Source organism: Salmo salar, chromosome 27, assembly GCF_965601325.2.
Source record: "Salmo salar chromosome 27, fSalSal1, whole genome shotgun sequence".
Lineage (NCBI taxonomy): Eukaryota > Metazoa > Chordata > Actinopteri > Salmoniformes > Salmonidae > Salmo > Salmo salar.
The window spans coordinates 43,331,149-43,345,647 of record NC_138317.1 but is presented as its reverse complement, the minus strand read 5'-3'; the positions used below and the strand labels follow the sequence as shown (position 1 = coordinate 43,345,647).

At 47.3% G+C, this 14,499-nt stretch overlaps 1 protein-coding gene across 1 annotated transcript; it reads right to left on the bottom strand.

Moving 5' to 3' along the window:
- Positions 1-343: 343 nt before the first annotated feature.
- LOC106589093 (uncharacterized) lies at positions 344-11,542 on the bottom strand. The gene is made up of 6 exons (XM_014178777.3): positions 11,327-11,542; positions 3,981-6,173; positions 2,166-2,374; positions 1,551-1,758; positions 1,226-1,350; positions 344-1,041 (listed from the first exon to the last, which is right to left on the bottom strand). The coding sequence occupies exons 1-6, from the start codon at positions 11,327-11,329 to the stop codon at positions 984-986; spliced, it is 2,796 nt and encodes a 931-aa protein (XP_014034252.3). The 5' UTR covers positions 11,330-11,542; the 3' UTR covers positions 344-983.
- Between the last annotated feature and the right edge of the window lie 2,957 nt (positions 11,543-14,499).

Below are 14,499 nucleotides of genomic sequence, written 5' to 3'. Positions count from 1 at the left end.
CCAAAACACTGTGTTCTGACTAATGGCAGTGAACTCATCACCAACACTCAAGATAGTTTTAGAGTTTTTAAAAGAACACAACACTTTTTTTTATTTTTTTTAAATTCATGACCGCAATGCTCTCTATAAAGAAAACAAAAATCACATTTATCTTCAAACCGTTCCAGAACCTTCCGCTCTACAGATGTGTAACAATGTCTAAATATAGAATGAAAATGATGTAGTTGAGTGTTTGGTGTTTTAATAAGACCTCTTTCCAAACCTGATTGGTAACTCATGGTTCAGCTGTCAGTGTACGAAACAGCCATCTTGCTTTTTTTCCCCTCGGGTTTTTCCCGTGATAAAATATAACATTTTCAATGTCTCTCTCTCTCTCTCTCTCTCTCTTATCGTTCCAGATAACTCACACATGCATCTGAAAAGTATAGAAAATGTATATTTGTAAAAAAAAAAAAAAAAGGTTATATTAGAAGTGGGTGTGTACAGAGAAAGGGCAGTTCGTCTCGTTACCTAAAACTGACTTACAGCGAGGGTACAAAACATTATGAACACCTGCTCTTTCCATGACATAAAGTGACCAGGTGGATCCAGGTGAAAGCTATGATCCCTTATTGATGTCACCTGTTAAATCCACTTCAATCAGTGTAGATGAAGGGGAGGAGACGGGTTAAAGAAGGATTTTTAAGCCTTGAGACAATTGAGACATGGATTGTGTATGTGTGACATTCAGAGGGTGAATGGACAAGACAAAATATTTAAGTGCCTTTGAACAGGGTATGGTAGTAGGTGACAGGCAAACCGGTTTGTGTGTGAAGCATTGGAGTCAACATGGGCCAGCATCCCTGTGGAACGCTTTCGAACACCTTGTAGAGTCCATGTCCCGACGGATTGAGGCTGTTCTGATGGGTGCAACGCAATATTAGGAAGGTGTTCTTAATGTTTTGTACACTCAGTGTATATTCGACTTCTATTTGTCCCAGTGGTCATGTTTCCTCCTTCACACTGGCTAAATCGTTCTTGTTATGGTCCTCGACAATGCCTCTGTAAGGAGAAAATAAAGCACCAGATCACAATCGATATTTACAATATTATTAACCGTGTTATAAGCTAGTAATGTATAACTTTAATGAACCGATTTTATATAGCCAATGCTGATATTATCTGTGGATGTGTGGTAAATTCTGGAAAGGTGGAATTAGGAGCGTGAAACGGTCAATTTTCTCACCTGTACAGGTTGAATTCTTTAGTAAGTCTGTCTCTCAGTTCTTCCATCTTTTTGGTTTTCCTTTTCTGGATTTGTAGCTCCATCTTCTGCTCTCTGCTAGTCTCCTCCAGCCTGTCCACTGTCTCCTGTAGGGAGGGAGACAAGGTTTCATAAACCTGACATTAGTGTTTATAATGTTTTGAAAGACTGGTGTTTTAATCTATGTCTGTGTGTGTGTTGGAAGTGCCTTGATTTGTTGTGAGTGTGAATCATTCTTGGACAGCCTTGTAATTTCAACTCTTGTCTACTGGACCTTATTCCATCTCTACCTTCGTCCCTCCCGTACCTTGTACTGCTCCACGTCCTCTCTCCTGTGGGTCTCCATCAGTTTGAGTCTCTCCTCCAGGCAGGCTCTCTGCAGCCCCAGCCTCTGTCCCTCCTCCCTCAGGGGCCCCCGACGGGCCCTCAGCTCCTGGGCCTGCTGCCTGGCCTTCACCAGGGCCTCTGACGTCCCATCCCTCCGTTTCAACAGGGCCAGCAGCATTGGCTCATACCTGGGGGAGGAGAAGAGATGATAATGCATTTCACTGCATCTACCAAAACATATGCGAATGTATGTACGTGATCAAATCAAATGGTATTTGTCACATGCGCCGAATACAACAGGTGTAGACCTTACAGTGAAATGCTTACTTTACAAGCCCTTAACCAACAATGCAGTTTTAAGAAAATACCCCCCCACCCAAAATAAGACATAAGAATAACAAATAATTAAAGAGCAGCAGTAAAATAACAATAGCGGGGCTATTGGAATTTGGTATCATGATATATAATTCATGATCATAGTACCAATCATGATAAGTGCGTACATCATAATTGCTGTGTCAATCCTAGTGCCATGCTTGACTAGAGATCACCTCTGAGTTATGATAACACCTGGCAATGTTGAGTGAGAGAATACCTTTCCTCCAGGGCTTTGAGCCCTCCCTGCAGGTACTGCTGTATGTCCCCACAGGAGTTCCTCTTGCTCTGGGTCATCTCCTCTATGGGGTTGGGTGTCTGGCTGTGGGTCTGGAGCTGAGACTGCAGAGTGGAGAGCTGGGACTGGTGGGTGGAGCGGAGCTGAGACACCTCCTCAGTCAGCTTGATGATCAGTGCGTCAAGTTCCATCTGGGGAAGAGACAGAAACAGAGAGAGAGACAGAGAGCGAGACGGAGAGAGAGACGGAGAGCGAGACGGAGAGCGAGACAGAGAGAGAGACAGAGAGCGAGACGGAGGGAGAGACAGAGGGAGAGACAGAGAGAGAGAGACAGAGAGCGAGACGGAGAGCGAGACAGAGGGAGAGACAGAGGGAGAGACAGAGAGAGAGAGAGAGAGGGAGAGACAGAGGGAGAGACAAACAGAGGGAGAGACAGAGGGAGAGACAGAGGGAGAGACAGAGGGAGAGACAGAGGGAGAGACAGAGGGAGAGACAGAGGGAGAGACAAACAGAGGGAGAGACAGAGGGAGAGACAGAGGGAGAGACAGAGGGAGAGACAGAGGGAGAGACAGAGGGAGAGACAGAGGGAGAGGGAGAGACAGAGGGAGAGACAGAGGGAGAGAGAGAGACAGAGAGAGAGAGAGAGAGAGAGACAGAGGGAGAGAGGGAGAGAGAGAGAGAGAGAGAGAGAGGGAGAGAGAGAGAGGGAGAGGGAGAGAGAGAGAGAGAGAGAGAGAGAGGGAGAGAGAGAGAGGGAGAGGGAGAGAGACAGAGGGAGAGAGGGAGAGAGAGAGAGAGAGAGAGAGAGGGAGAGAGAGAGAGGGAGAGGGAGAGAGAGAGAGAGAGAGAGAGAGAGGGAGAGAGAGAGAGGGAGAGGGAGAGAGAGAGAGAGAGAGGGAGAGAGAGAGAGAGAGGGAGAGAGAGAGAGGGAGAGGGAGAGAGAGAGAGGGAGAGGGAGAGAGAGAGAGAGAGAGGGAGAGGGAGAGAGAGAGAGGGAGAGAGAGAGAGAGAGGGAGAGAGAGGGAGAGGGAGAGAGAAACAGAAGAACCTGCATTGCCTTTTGAGATGTTCTGGATCACTTAGAGGGTTCTGGAACACTCAGGTGTTCTAGAACATTTAAAATGCTCTAGAACACTCATACAATATTCTGGGGGTTCAAGATATACATAACACTCAGAAGGTTCTAGAATGCACATAAGGTTTTGGAATACTGAAGGTTTAGGAACATTCAGAAGGTTGTCTAGCACAGAAGGAACACCCAGACGATTCATGGATACTCAGAAGGTATATGGACACCCGATCGCTGCAGCTGTACATAGCCCATCTGTAAATAGCCCATCCATCCATCCAACCATCCAACCAACTACCTACCTCATCCCATATTTGTTTTTGTTTTTCTGCTCTTTTGCACACCAGTATTTCTACTTGCACATCCTCATCTGCACATTTATCACTCCAGTGTTAATTGATAAATTGTAATTACTTCACCACTATTGGCCTATTTATTGCCTTACCTCTTTACTTCATTTGAACACACTGTATATAGATTTTTCTATTGTGTTATTGACTGTATGTTTGTTTTACTCCATGTGTAACTCTGTGTTGTTGTTTTTGTCGCACTGCTTTGCTTTATCTTGGCCAGGTCGCAGTTGTAAATGAGAACTTGTTCTCAACTGGCCTACCTGGTTAAATAAAGGTGAAATAAAAATTAATAATAAAAAAAGTGCTGGAACACCCAGAACTTTAAAGGATACACAGAAAGTTCTGGAATGGTCAGAAGAACACTCCATCCCCTACCTGTTCCTTGTTGAGCTGGGCAACGTCACGCTGCTGTGTTGCCAGGATGACCTGGTTGTGAGCACACTCCCTGGCGACAGAGAACAGCCTCCTCTTCAGCCTCCTCATCTCCTCCTGAAGACCCTGCCTCTCCAGACGCACACTGGACAGCCTCCTCTCCTCCTCACTCCTCTCAGCCCTCAAAGACTGCCACTCCCTCATCCGCGCCTCCCTCCTCCCATCTGCCTCAATATTCAGCACCTGGCTTAACTGTGCCGCCTGCCCTCCTTCTCTCCCTTCCTCTGTCCCCGTCTTCTCCTCTCTTAGTGCCTGCAGCTCTCCCATCAGTTCATTCCGTCTCTTCTCCAGTTTCTCCACCTCTTCGATGCACCCTTCTAGCACAGTACCCAACACCTCCAACTCTTGCAGGGATCCCCTCATCTCCACCCGTCCCAGCCCCGTCTCTAGTTGTTGGTCCCACATATTGTGAGCCTCTGTTTCCCCTACAGAAACACCGGAGACATGTCCTTCTGTGTCCTCGTCACACACCGTGGACATGGACCCTCTCGCGTGTGTATCTCCACAGTCTCCTAACTCATCCGAGTGTCTTTCTGTGGAGATAGCTTCATAGCTTGGGGGCTCAAATTGGCCAAAGGTACTGCCCAAATATGGCTTCAGATCCACACATCCCATAGATTCCATGGCTCCTTGTGTTGCTAGTCCTCTCTCCATGTGTCTGTCTTGTGTTACCTTATTCATGTTGGGGTTGGGTTGGCCATATCCTTTGGGTAAGCTAGGGTAAGTCCACTCTAAAGGGTCAAAGGTAATCCCTGCCTCCTCCATACAGTTCTCTAACATGGCCAGCATCGCCATTAGCTCTGTCTGATACTCAGCCATAGTGCCACTCAGCTGAGTGCCTACGGAGGTAAGAGGAGGTAACTGAGGCTCGACAGCGGCTCCTGTGGCTCCACTCTGATCCAAAATGGATTCCACCTCCTTCAGGTGAGTTTGACGCTGGTTCCTAGACTCCTCCATGTGTGTATCTGTGTAGGTCAGGATGGAGCCACCTGTGTGACTATCATTCCCACCACAGCTCCCCATCATAGCAACCATCTTCTGTATGTCTGACTGGTTCTGGTTCTGAGCTGGTCCAGACAGGTGTGTGTCTGTGTACCTGGTGGACAGACAGGAGGCGATGGACACACCTGTCATGTCCTCACAACTCTTTAATAGGTCATCCATCTCCCTCAGGTGTGGCTGAATCTGTCCTAACCCACTAAGGTGTTGTTGAATCTGTCCTGACCCACTAAGGTGTGGCTGGATCTGTCCTGACCCACTAAGGTGTGACTGGATCTGTCCTAACCCACCAAGGTGTGGTTGGTTCTGTCCTGACCCACCAAGGTGTGGTTGGTTCTGTCCTAACCCACTAAGGTGTGGTTGGTTCTGTCCTGACCCACTAAGGTGTGGCTGGATCTGTCCTAACCCACTAAGGTGTGACTGGATCTGTCCTGACCCACTAAGGTGTGGTTGGTTCTGTCCTAACCCACTAAGGTGTGGTTGGTTCTGTCCTGACCCACCAAGGTGTGGTTGGTTCTGTCCTAACCCATCAAGGTGTGGTTGGTTCTGTCCTGACCCACTAAGGTGTGGTTGGTTCTGTCCTGACCCACTAAGGTGTGGTTGGTTCTGTCCTAACCCACTAAGGTGTGACTGGATCTGTCCTGACCCACTAAGGTGTGGTTGGTTCTGTCCTAACCCACTAAGGTGTGCTTGGTTCTGTCCTAACCCATCAAGGTGTGGTTGGTTCTGTCCTGACCCACCAAGGTGTGGTTGGTTCTGTCCTAACCCATCAAGATGTGGTTGGTTCTGTCCTGACCCACTAAGGCGTGTGTTAGTGTGGGCCGTTGTCAACAGCTGAGACCCAAAAGAGTCTGTAGTTTCTCCTACACAACTCCTCAACACGGTGTCCATGTCCTTGAACTGGCCTTGTGTCTCATCCAGGTGTGTCTCTCTGTAGGTATCCGATAGGGAGGACTGACTGTGAGCTGAGCCAGTCAGGAGTGTGTTTGTACTGGTAACTCCCAGTAGAGGCTGGGACGAAGCGTCCGTCTCCTCTTCATCACCATCATCCCCATACTTATCTTCCTCATCGATGAAGAGCGGATCGAAGCAGATTTCCGGGTCCATCGGCAGCTCAGACTCTTGGTCCTCCATGCCCTGTGATGAAGAGGAGGAAGACGAAAGTGTGAACAGAAGTTGTGAGTTATGTTGTAAACCTAATAATATTATATTTTAGAAAAGCCAGCTGCGATCACGTGCTCTCACCACTGGTGTCCCCCAGGGCTCAGTTCTAGGCCCTCTCCTATTGTCACGTCCTGGCCAGTATAAGGGTTAATTGGTATTGTAGTTTGGTCAGGACGTGGCAGAGGGTATTTGTTTTATGTGGTTCGGGGTGGTGTTTTGGAAAAAGGGTGTTTGATTTAGTATTTCCGGGTTTTTGGGTTATGAAGGCAGCTGTGTGGTGTTGCCATTGATTGGAAGTCCTATATTAGTTGGGTGTGTTTGTTTGTTTAATTGTGGGAGATTGTTCTGTGTTTCGCCTTGTGCCTTGCCAGACTGTCGGTATATCGTTCGTTCACTTGTTTTGTTATTTTTGTACGTTCATTTTGGGAAGTTAATAAATGTTAAAAATGAACAAACACAGTCCTGCTGCATTTTGGTCCTCCTTCACCGACGATAACCGTGACAGAATCTCCCACCAAACCAGGACCAAGCAGCAGAGGAAGGAGCAGTGGGATTGTGAGTTGGACTATGGTGAGAGATGGACTTGGGAGGAGATCTTGAAGGGAAAAGGCTCCTACACTTGGGAAGAGATCCAAGCAGGAAAAGATTGCCTTCCATGGGGACAGGTGGTAAGAGAGAGAGAGGAAAGGCGAAAGGCTGGTATGGACCGGGAACGTTTCCGAGGAACACGACTGGCGTTGAAGCACGAGAGGCACCCCCAAGAATTTTTTTGGGGGGGCACACGGGTAGTTTGGCTAGGCATAGGAAGAGCCGGAAGCCAGCTACCCGTGGTTATATGGAGGAGAGTATGAGGTGGAGAGCGCCATGTTTCGCTGAGGAGCGCACTATCTCACCCATACGCACGCACAGTCCGGTGCGCGTTATTCCAGCCCCTCGCAGGTGCCGTGCTAGAGCGGGCATCCAGCCTGGTAGGAGGATGCCTGCGCAGCGCATCTGGTCGCCGGTACGCCTCCGAGGACCAGGCTACCCAACTCCCGCTCTACGCACGGCTACCATCAGGCCCCTGCACAGCCCAGTCTGCCCTGTACAAGCACCCCGCTCATACAGGGCTACTAGTTCCATCCAGCCAAGACGGGTTGTGCAGGAGGTAAGATCAAGACCGACTGTGCGCCTCCATAGCCCTGGATTTCCAGCTCCTGTCTCTCATGCGGACCCGGAAGTGCGTCAACCCAGTCCGACTCGTCCTGTTCCCGCTCCCTGCACTAGCCTGGAGGTGCGTGTTCCCAATCTGGTAAGCCCAGTACCAGCACCACGCACCAGGCTTCAAGTGCGTAAACCCAGCCTCGCCAGTCAACAGTGCCCAGACCGCCCTGAACTGCCGGAGTGCCCAGACTGCCCTGAACTGCCGGAGTGCCCAGACTGCCCTGAACTGCCGGAGTGCCCAGACTGCCCTGAACTGCTGGAGTGGAACGGCCAGAACCGGAGCCACCTCCAGAGATAGGTGGGTTGGGGAGGGGGGGTGTAGCACAGTGCCATCGTTGACGGCAGCCAGCCTCCCTTCCCTCCCTTTAGTAGGGGGGAATTTTTCTTTTGGTGTTGTTTGGGGTTATTTTTGTTAAGGTGCTTCCGGGGTGAGCACCTTTAAGGGGGGGGGGGGGGGGTACTGTCACGTCCTGGCCAGTATAAGGGTTAATTGGTATTGTAGTTTGGTCAGGACGTGGCAGAGGGTATTTGTTTTATGTGGTCCGGGGTGGTGTTTTGGAAAAAGGGTGTTTGATTTAGTATTTCCGGGTTTTTGGGTTATGATCTTTGTTTACGTATTTCTATGTTTATCTAGTTAGTTGTATGTCTATGTTTGGTTATTTGGGGTGGACTTCCAATTGAAGGCAGCTGTGTGGTGTTGCCATTGATTGGAAGTCCTATATTAGTTGGGTGTGTTTGTTTGTTTAATTGTGGGAGATTGTTCTGTGTTTCGCCTTGTGCCTTGCCAGACTGTCGGTATATCGTTCGTTCACTTGTTTTGTTATTTTTGTACGTTCATTTTGGGAAGTTAATAAATGTTAAAAATGAACAAACACAGTCCTGCTGCATTTTGGTCCTCCTTCACCGACGATAACCGTGACACCTATTCTCGCTATACACCAAGTCACTTGGCTCTGTCATATCCTCACATGGTCTCTCCTATCATTGCTACGCAGACGACACACAGTTAATCTTCTCCTTTCCCCCTTCTGATAACCAGGTGGCGAATCGCATCTCTGCATGTCTGGCAGACAATCAGTGTGGATGAAGGATCACCACCTCAAGCTGAACCTCGGCAAGACGGAGCTGCTCTTCCTCCCGGGGAAGGACTGCCCTTTCCATGATCTCGCTATCACAGTGGACAACTCCATTGTGTCCTCCTGCCAGAGTGCTAAGTGCCTCGGCATGACCCTGGACAACACCCTGTCGTTCTCCGCTAACATCAAGGCGGTGACCCGATCCTGTAGGTTCATGCTATACAACATTCGCAGAGTACGACCCTGCCTTACACAGGAAGCGGCGCAGGTCCTAATCCAGGCACTTGTCATCTCCCGTCTGGATTACTGCAACTCCCTGTTGGCGGGGCTCCCTGCCTATGCCATTAAACCCCTACAACTCATCCAGAACGCCGCAGCCCGTCTGGTGTTCAACCTTCCCAAGTTCTCTCACGTCACCCCGCTCCTCCGCACACTCCACTGGCTTCCAGTTGAAGCTCGTATCTGCTACAAGACCATGGTGCTTGCCTACGGAGCTGTGAGGGGAACGGCACCTCCGTACCTTCAGGCTCTGATCAGGCCCTACACCCAAACAAGGGCACTGCGTTCATCCACCTCTGGCCTGCTGGCCCCCCTACCTCTGCGGAAGCACAGTTCCCGCTCAGCCCAGTCAAAACTGTTCGCTGCCCTGGAACCCCAATGGTGGAACAAGCTCCCTCACGACGCCAGGACAGCGGAGTCAATCACCACCTTCCGGAGACACCTGAAACCCCACATCTTTAAGGAATACCTGGGATAGGATATAGTAATCCTTCTAACCCCCACCCCCAAAAAAAAGATATAGATGTACTATTGTAAAGTGGTTGTTCGACTGGATATCATAAGGTGAATGCACCAATTTGTAAGTCGCTCTGGATAAGAGCGTCTGCTAAATTACGTAAATGAAAAATGTAAATGAAATAGTTTGTTTGGTGGACAGGCACGCCAACCACAGAGTCTGTAGGTGAAACACACTCAACAGACTGGGTGGTGTTGTGTTTTTGAACAGGATGTTTTAGTCAACTGTCTGAGGTCAGGAACAGAGGAAGGGGCCATGCGGGGTAGGGGTTACGGTGAGGTGGGGTGCATTACAGCAATAAGCCTAAAGAACGTCGGTCACCACGGGACAGCTGCCCTAGCCTAGCGCCGACTGACAGCTGGGATCAGACGCACGCACGTACGCACGCACACACACACACACACACACACACTATGTGCGTTTACTCTTATGGTTGACACACATTGACTTGTATCCTAATACACAGGCATTCACAGAAACACTGTGACACCCTCTAGCGTGGCTTGTAGCCTCTGGCTCTAACGCTTTAGCAACTGGCATGACATAGAGTACATTACAGAGTACATCATCACAACATGTCATGTACCAGTCGATGGACAAGCTATTCATACTGCGTCAGGAAGACTAAGCTAGGTGTTTAGCTGTAATGACTCTTCTTGTTGTTAAGCTAGCCAGAGCTAGCTTTAGCCTACTCTGTAATGACTCTGCTTATTAAGCTAGCCAGAGCTAGCTTTAGCCTACTCTGTAATGACTCTGCTTGTTAAGCTAGCCAGAGCTAGCTTTAGCTTACTCTGTAATGACTCTGCTTGTTAAGCTAGCCAGAGCTAGCTTTAGCCTACTCTGTAATGACTCTGCTTGTTAAGCTAGCCAGAGCTAGCTTTAGCCTACTCTTTAATGACTCTGCTTGTTACTTTACTGGAAACACTCGTTGTTGAGTCCCATCGTAACATTTCAGTGTTTTCTTGTGATCTCACCAAGTAAACAAAAAAACTAACTTTTCTTGTCAGGACCAGTCTTTAGAGGCAACCCCCCTAAAAAAAAGAAAAGAGCTGCTAACTCAAAAGAAAAACACTGCTGTATCTGTGTTATACAGTTTTTGGAACCTGTGAATGAACTCTGGAAAACTACCTAGCTGTAAGCACCCTCTTGTGTCAATTGATGTACATTTGAAATATGTGAACACGTGAGGACCACTGTTTTCAGTGCCAGTCTCTCTGCAGTGTCGCCGGTGCCCTGGGATTGACAGCTACCGCCATGGCATGGGCACCAGCTGTCTCTCTTCCTGCCTGGGCAGGGTACACATGGAGAAGACACATTCCTACAGAGCCTCCGTCATAAGCCTCCCGCTTATGTCCGCCATGTACAAACTGCCTTACAGTTCACTGCCCACAAACTGCCTTACAGTTCACTGCCCACAAACTGCCTTTCAGTTGACTGCCCACAAACTGCCTTACAGTTGACTGCCCACAAACTGCCTTTCAGTTGACTGCCCACAAACTGCCTTACAGTTGACTGCCCACAAACTGCCTTACAGTTGACTGCCCACAAACTGCCTTTCAGTTGACTGCCCACAAACTGCCTTTCAGTTGACTGCCCACAAACTGCCTTATAGTTGACTGCCCACAAACTGCCTTACAGTTCACTGCCCACAAACTGCCTTACAGTTCACTGCCCACAAACTGCCTTACAGTTCACTGCCCACAAACTGCCTTACAGTTCACTGCCCACAAACTGCCTTACAGTTCACTGCCCACAAACTGCCTTACAGTTCACTGCCCACAAACTGCCTTACAGTTCACTGCCCACAAACTGCCTTACAGTTGACTGCCCACAAACTGCCTTACAGTTCACTATTCAGATTCAGAGTGGTACAAACCTGCATTGACCAAACAACTACTTTATCAGGACATAAATAACTGTGACTCTGCTATACAGATAAACACTCTGAAAACCGATCCAGAAACAAACTTTAAGTAGCTGTTTGACCACGATCTCAAAAAAACACACAACTTGTTAAAGTTGATGTTATTAGATATGTTTAATAAACTTACCATTCAGCAGATCCCTTCTCTCCAATCCCTCCTCCGTCCTTAGACAGTATATCCACAGGATGAAACTGAGACAGTGGGTCTGGAGAAGAAAGAGTGAGGGGAGGATAAGAGAGAAAGGAAGGAGGGATGAAGAGAGAGAGAGAGAGAGAGAGAGAGAGAGAGAGAGAGAGAGAGAAAGAAAGAGATAGAGAGAGGATTGACTCTGCCTCCTCTCCAACAGTCACTGGGCTGCTATGCGTTACCCTGGCGACTCTGATTCGGTTTACATGTATTAATAAACACTTGTCTGTAGGGAGAAAGAGGAGACAGAGTGGACTGGCTCTGTCAGAGATATAAGTTGGTTCCCAAATGGCACCCAAATTCACTAAGTAGTGCATTACATTTGACCAGGGCCTAGAGGACACACAGACTACATCTTAACAATAGATTATTTATCCTTCATTTAATTGGCACAATGTTGGAACCAATGTCCAATGACGTAACTGACGTAACTGTTCCACGACAGCTACATTCCATTTGAATGCAGAATAGAATGCTTGACAGTTGTTTGACAAAGTTCTTATGGGGAGGGGCCATAGTGGCAATATCCAATAGGAGAAGAGAGAAGGCGGGGGATGATTTAATAGGAGGAAGTGTGTGTGTGTGTGTGTGTGTGTGTGTGTGGTGAGCAGGCCGTGGATTCCTCCAATGCCTGTTCATTATCGAGCCATCTTTATATAGCCCTGTGCACTTTGCCTGCCTCACACAAGATATCAGAGAACAGGGTTGGTTTCCCCCCCCCCCACCCCCACCCCCAAATCTCTGGGGATATACATGATGGAACACAGGTGTTCCTTCCTGCTGTCTGTCTATCTCGAGAAAGAGAATCTATCACGTGTTTTTTGTTGTAAAGTAATGGAGTTTATATCTAAGTTGATCATTAATTGACTGATCTGATGTTTAACATAAATAATATACGCAATCTAGCAAACACTTTTCTCCAACGTGACTTACATTCACGCATGCATACATCTTACTTATGGGGGGGGGTCCCCAGGAATCGAACCCACCATCCTGGCATTGTAAGCACCCTCGCTCTACCAACTGAGCTACAGAACACTAAATGTTTACATTAAAGTCACCACAAGGTGATGCTAAACTCTCAATTAAAAGTCTTCTTGGTCTGTCTGTAACTCCGTGGGTGGTGTGGAGACATACAACTGCACGTTTTACAGTCAGTATATCAGTTAGGTACAAAGTCCCCAGTCTGTCATAGTCACGGTTTCTCCTTGGACAGACTCTGTGTCTGTCTCTTTCTCTAAACAGCGGTTCAGATGAATCAAGCCCATTCTTTAAACATGTATAAACATACATTATCCTCAATAACATGATATTATACTGAGGGCCCGATTCAATCAGATCCACTTAAACCAGAATACCCATAACTGTGTTAGAGATGTGAAATCCACAAGCGTTTCCGGGCATTATACCTAAAGCGGACAGTGCCATTGGCTGCACCGAGCCGCATTAAGAGAAATCACAAGTAGCCTTGGAATGTGAGATGTAATCTACACCTCCATTAGGATGATAGATGACAGATGTAATATACACCTCCATTAGGATGACAGATGTAATCTACACCTCCTTTAGGATGACAGATGTAATCTACACCTCCATTAGGATGACAGATGTAATCTACACCTCCACTAGGATGACAGATGTAATCTACACCTCCACTGGATGACAGATATAATCTACACCTCCATTAGGATGACAGATGTAATCTACACCTCCACTGGATGACAGATGTAATCTACACCTCCATTAGGATGACAGATGTAATCTACACCTCCACTAGGATGACAGATGTAATCTACACCTCCATTAGGATGACAGATGTAATCTACACCTCCATTAGGATGACAGATGTAATCTACACCTCCATTAGGATGACAGATGTAATCTACACCTCCATTAGGATGACAGATGTAATCTACACCTCCATTAGGATGACAATTGTAATCTACACCTCCATTAGGATGACAGATGTAATCTACACCTCCACTAGGATGACAGATGTAATCTACACCTCCTTTAGGATGACATATGTAATCTACACCTCCATTAGGATGACAGATGTAATCTACACCTCCATTAGGATGACAGATGTAATCTACACCTCCACTAGGATGACAGATGTAATCTACACCTCCACTAGGATGACAGATGTAATCTACACCTCCACTAGGATGACAGATGTAATCTACACCTCCACTAGGATGACAGATGTAATCTACACCTCCACTAGGATGACAGATGTAATCTACACCTCCACTAGGATGACAGATGTAATCTACACCTCCACTAGGATGACAGATGTAATCTACACCTCCACTAGGATGACAGATGTAATCTACACCTCCACTAGGATGACAGATGTAATCTACACCTCCATTAGGATGACAGATGTAATCTACATCTCCACTAGGATGACAGATGTAATCTACACCTCCACTAGGATGACAGATGTAATCTACACCTCCATTAGGATGACAGATGTAATCTACATCTCCACTAGGATGACAGATGTAATCTACACCTCCATTAGGATGACAATTGTAATCTACACCTCCACTAGGATGACAGATGTAATCTACACCTCCATTAGGATGACAGATGTAATCTACACCTCCATTAGGATGACAGATGTAATCTACACCTCCACTAGGATGACAGATGTAATCTACACCTCCACTAGGATGACAGATGTAATCTACACCTCTATTAGGATGACAGATATAATCTACATCTCCACTAGGATGACAGATGTAATCTACACCTCCACTAGGATGACAGATGTAATCTACACCTCCACTAGGATGACAGATGTAATCTACAGATGTAATCTACACCTCCACTAGGATGACAGATGTAATCTACACCTCCATTAGGATGACAGATGTAATCTACACCTCCACTAGGATGACAGATGTAATCTACACCTCCATTAGGATGACAGATGTAATCTACACCTCCACTAGAATGACAGATGTAATCTACACCTCCATTAGGATGACAGATATAATCTACACCTCCACTAGGATGACAGATGTAATCTACACCTCCATTAGGATGACAGATGTAATCTACACCTCCATTAGGATGACAGAAATGCTCATTATGTCCTTTAATGA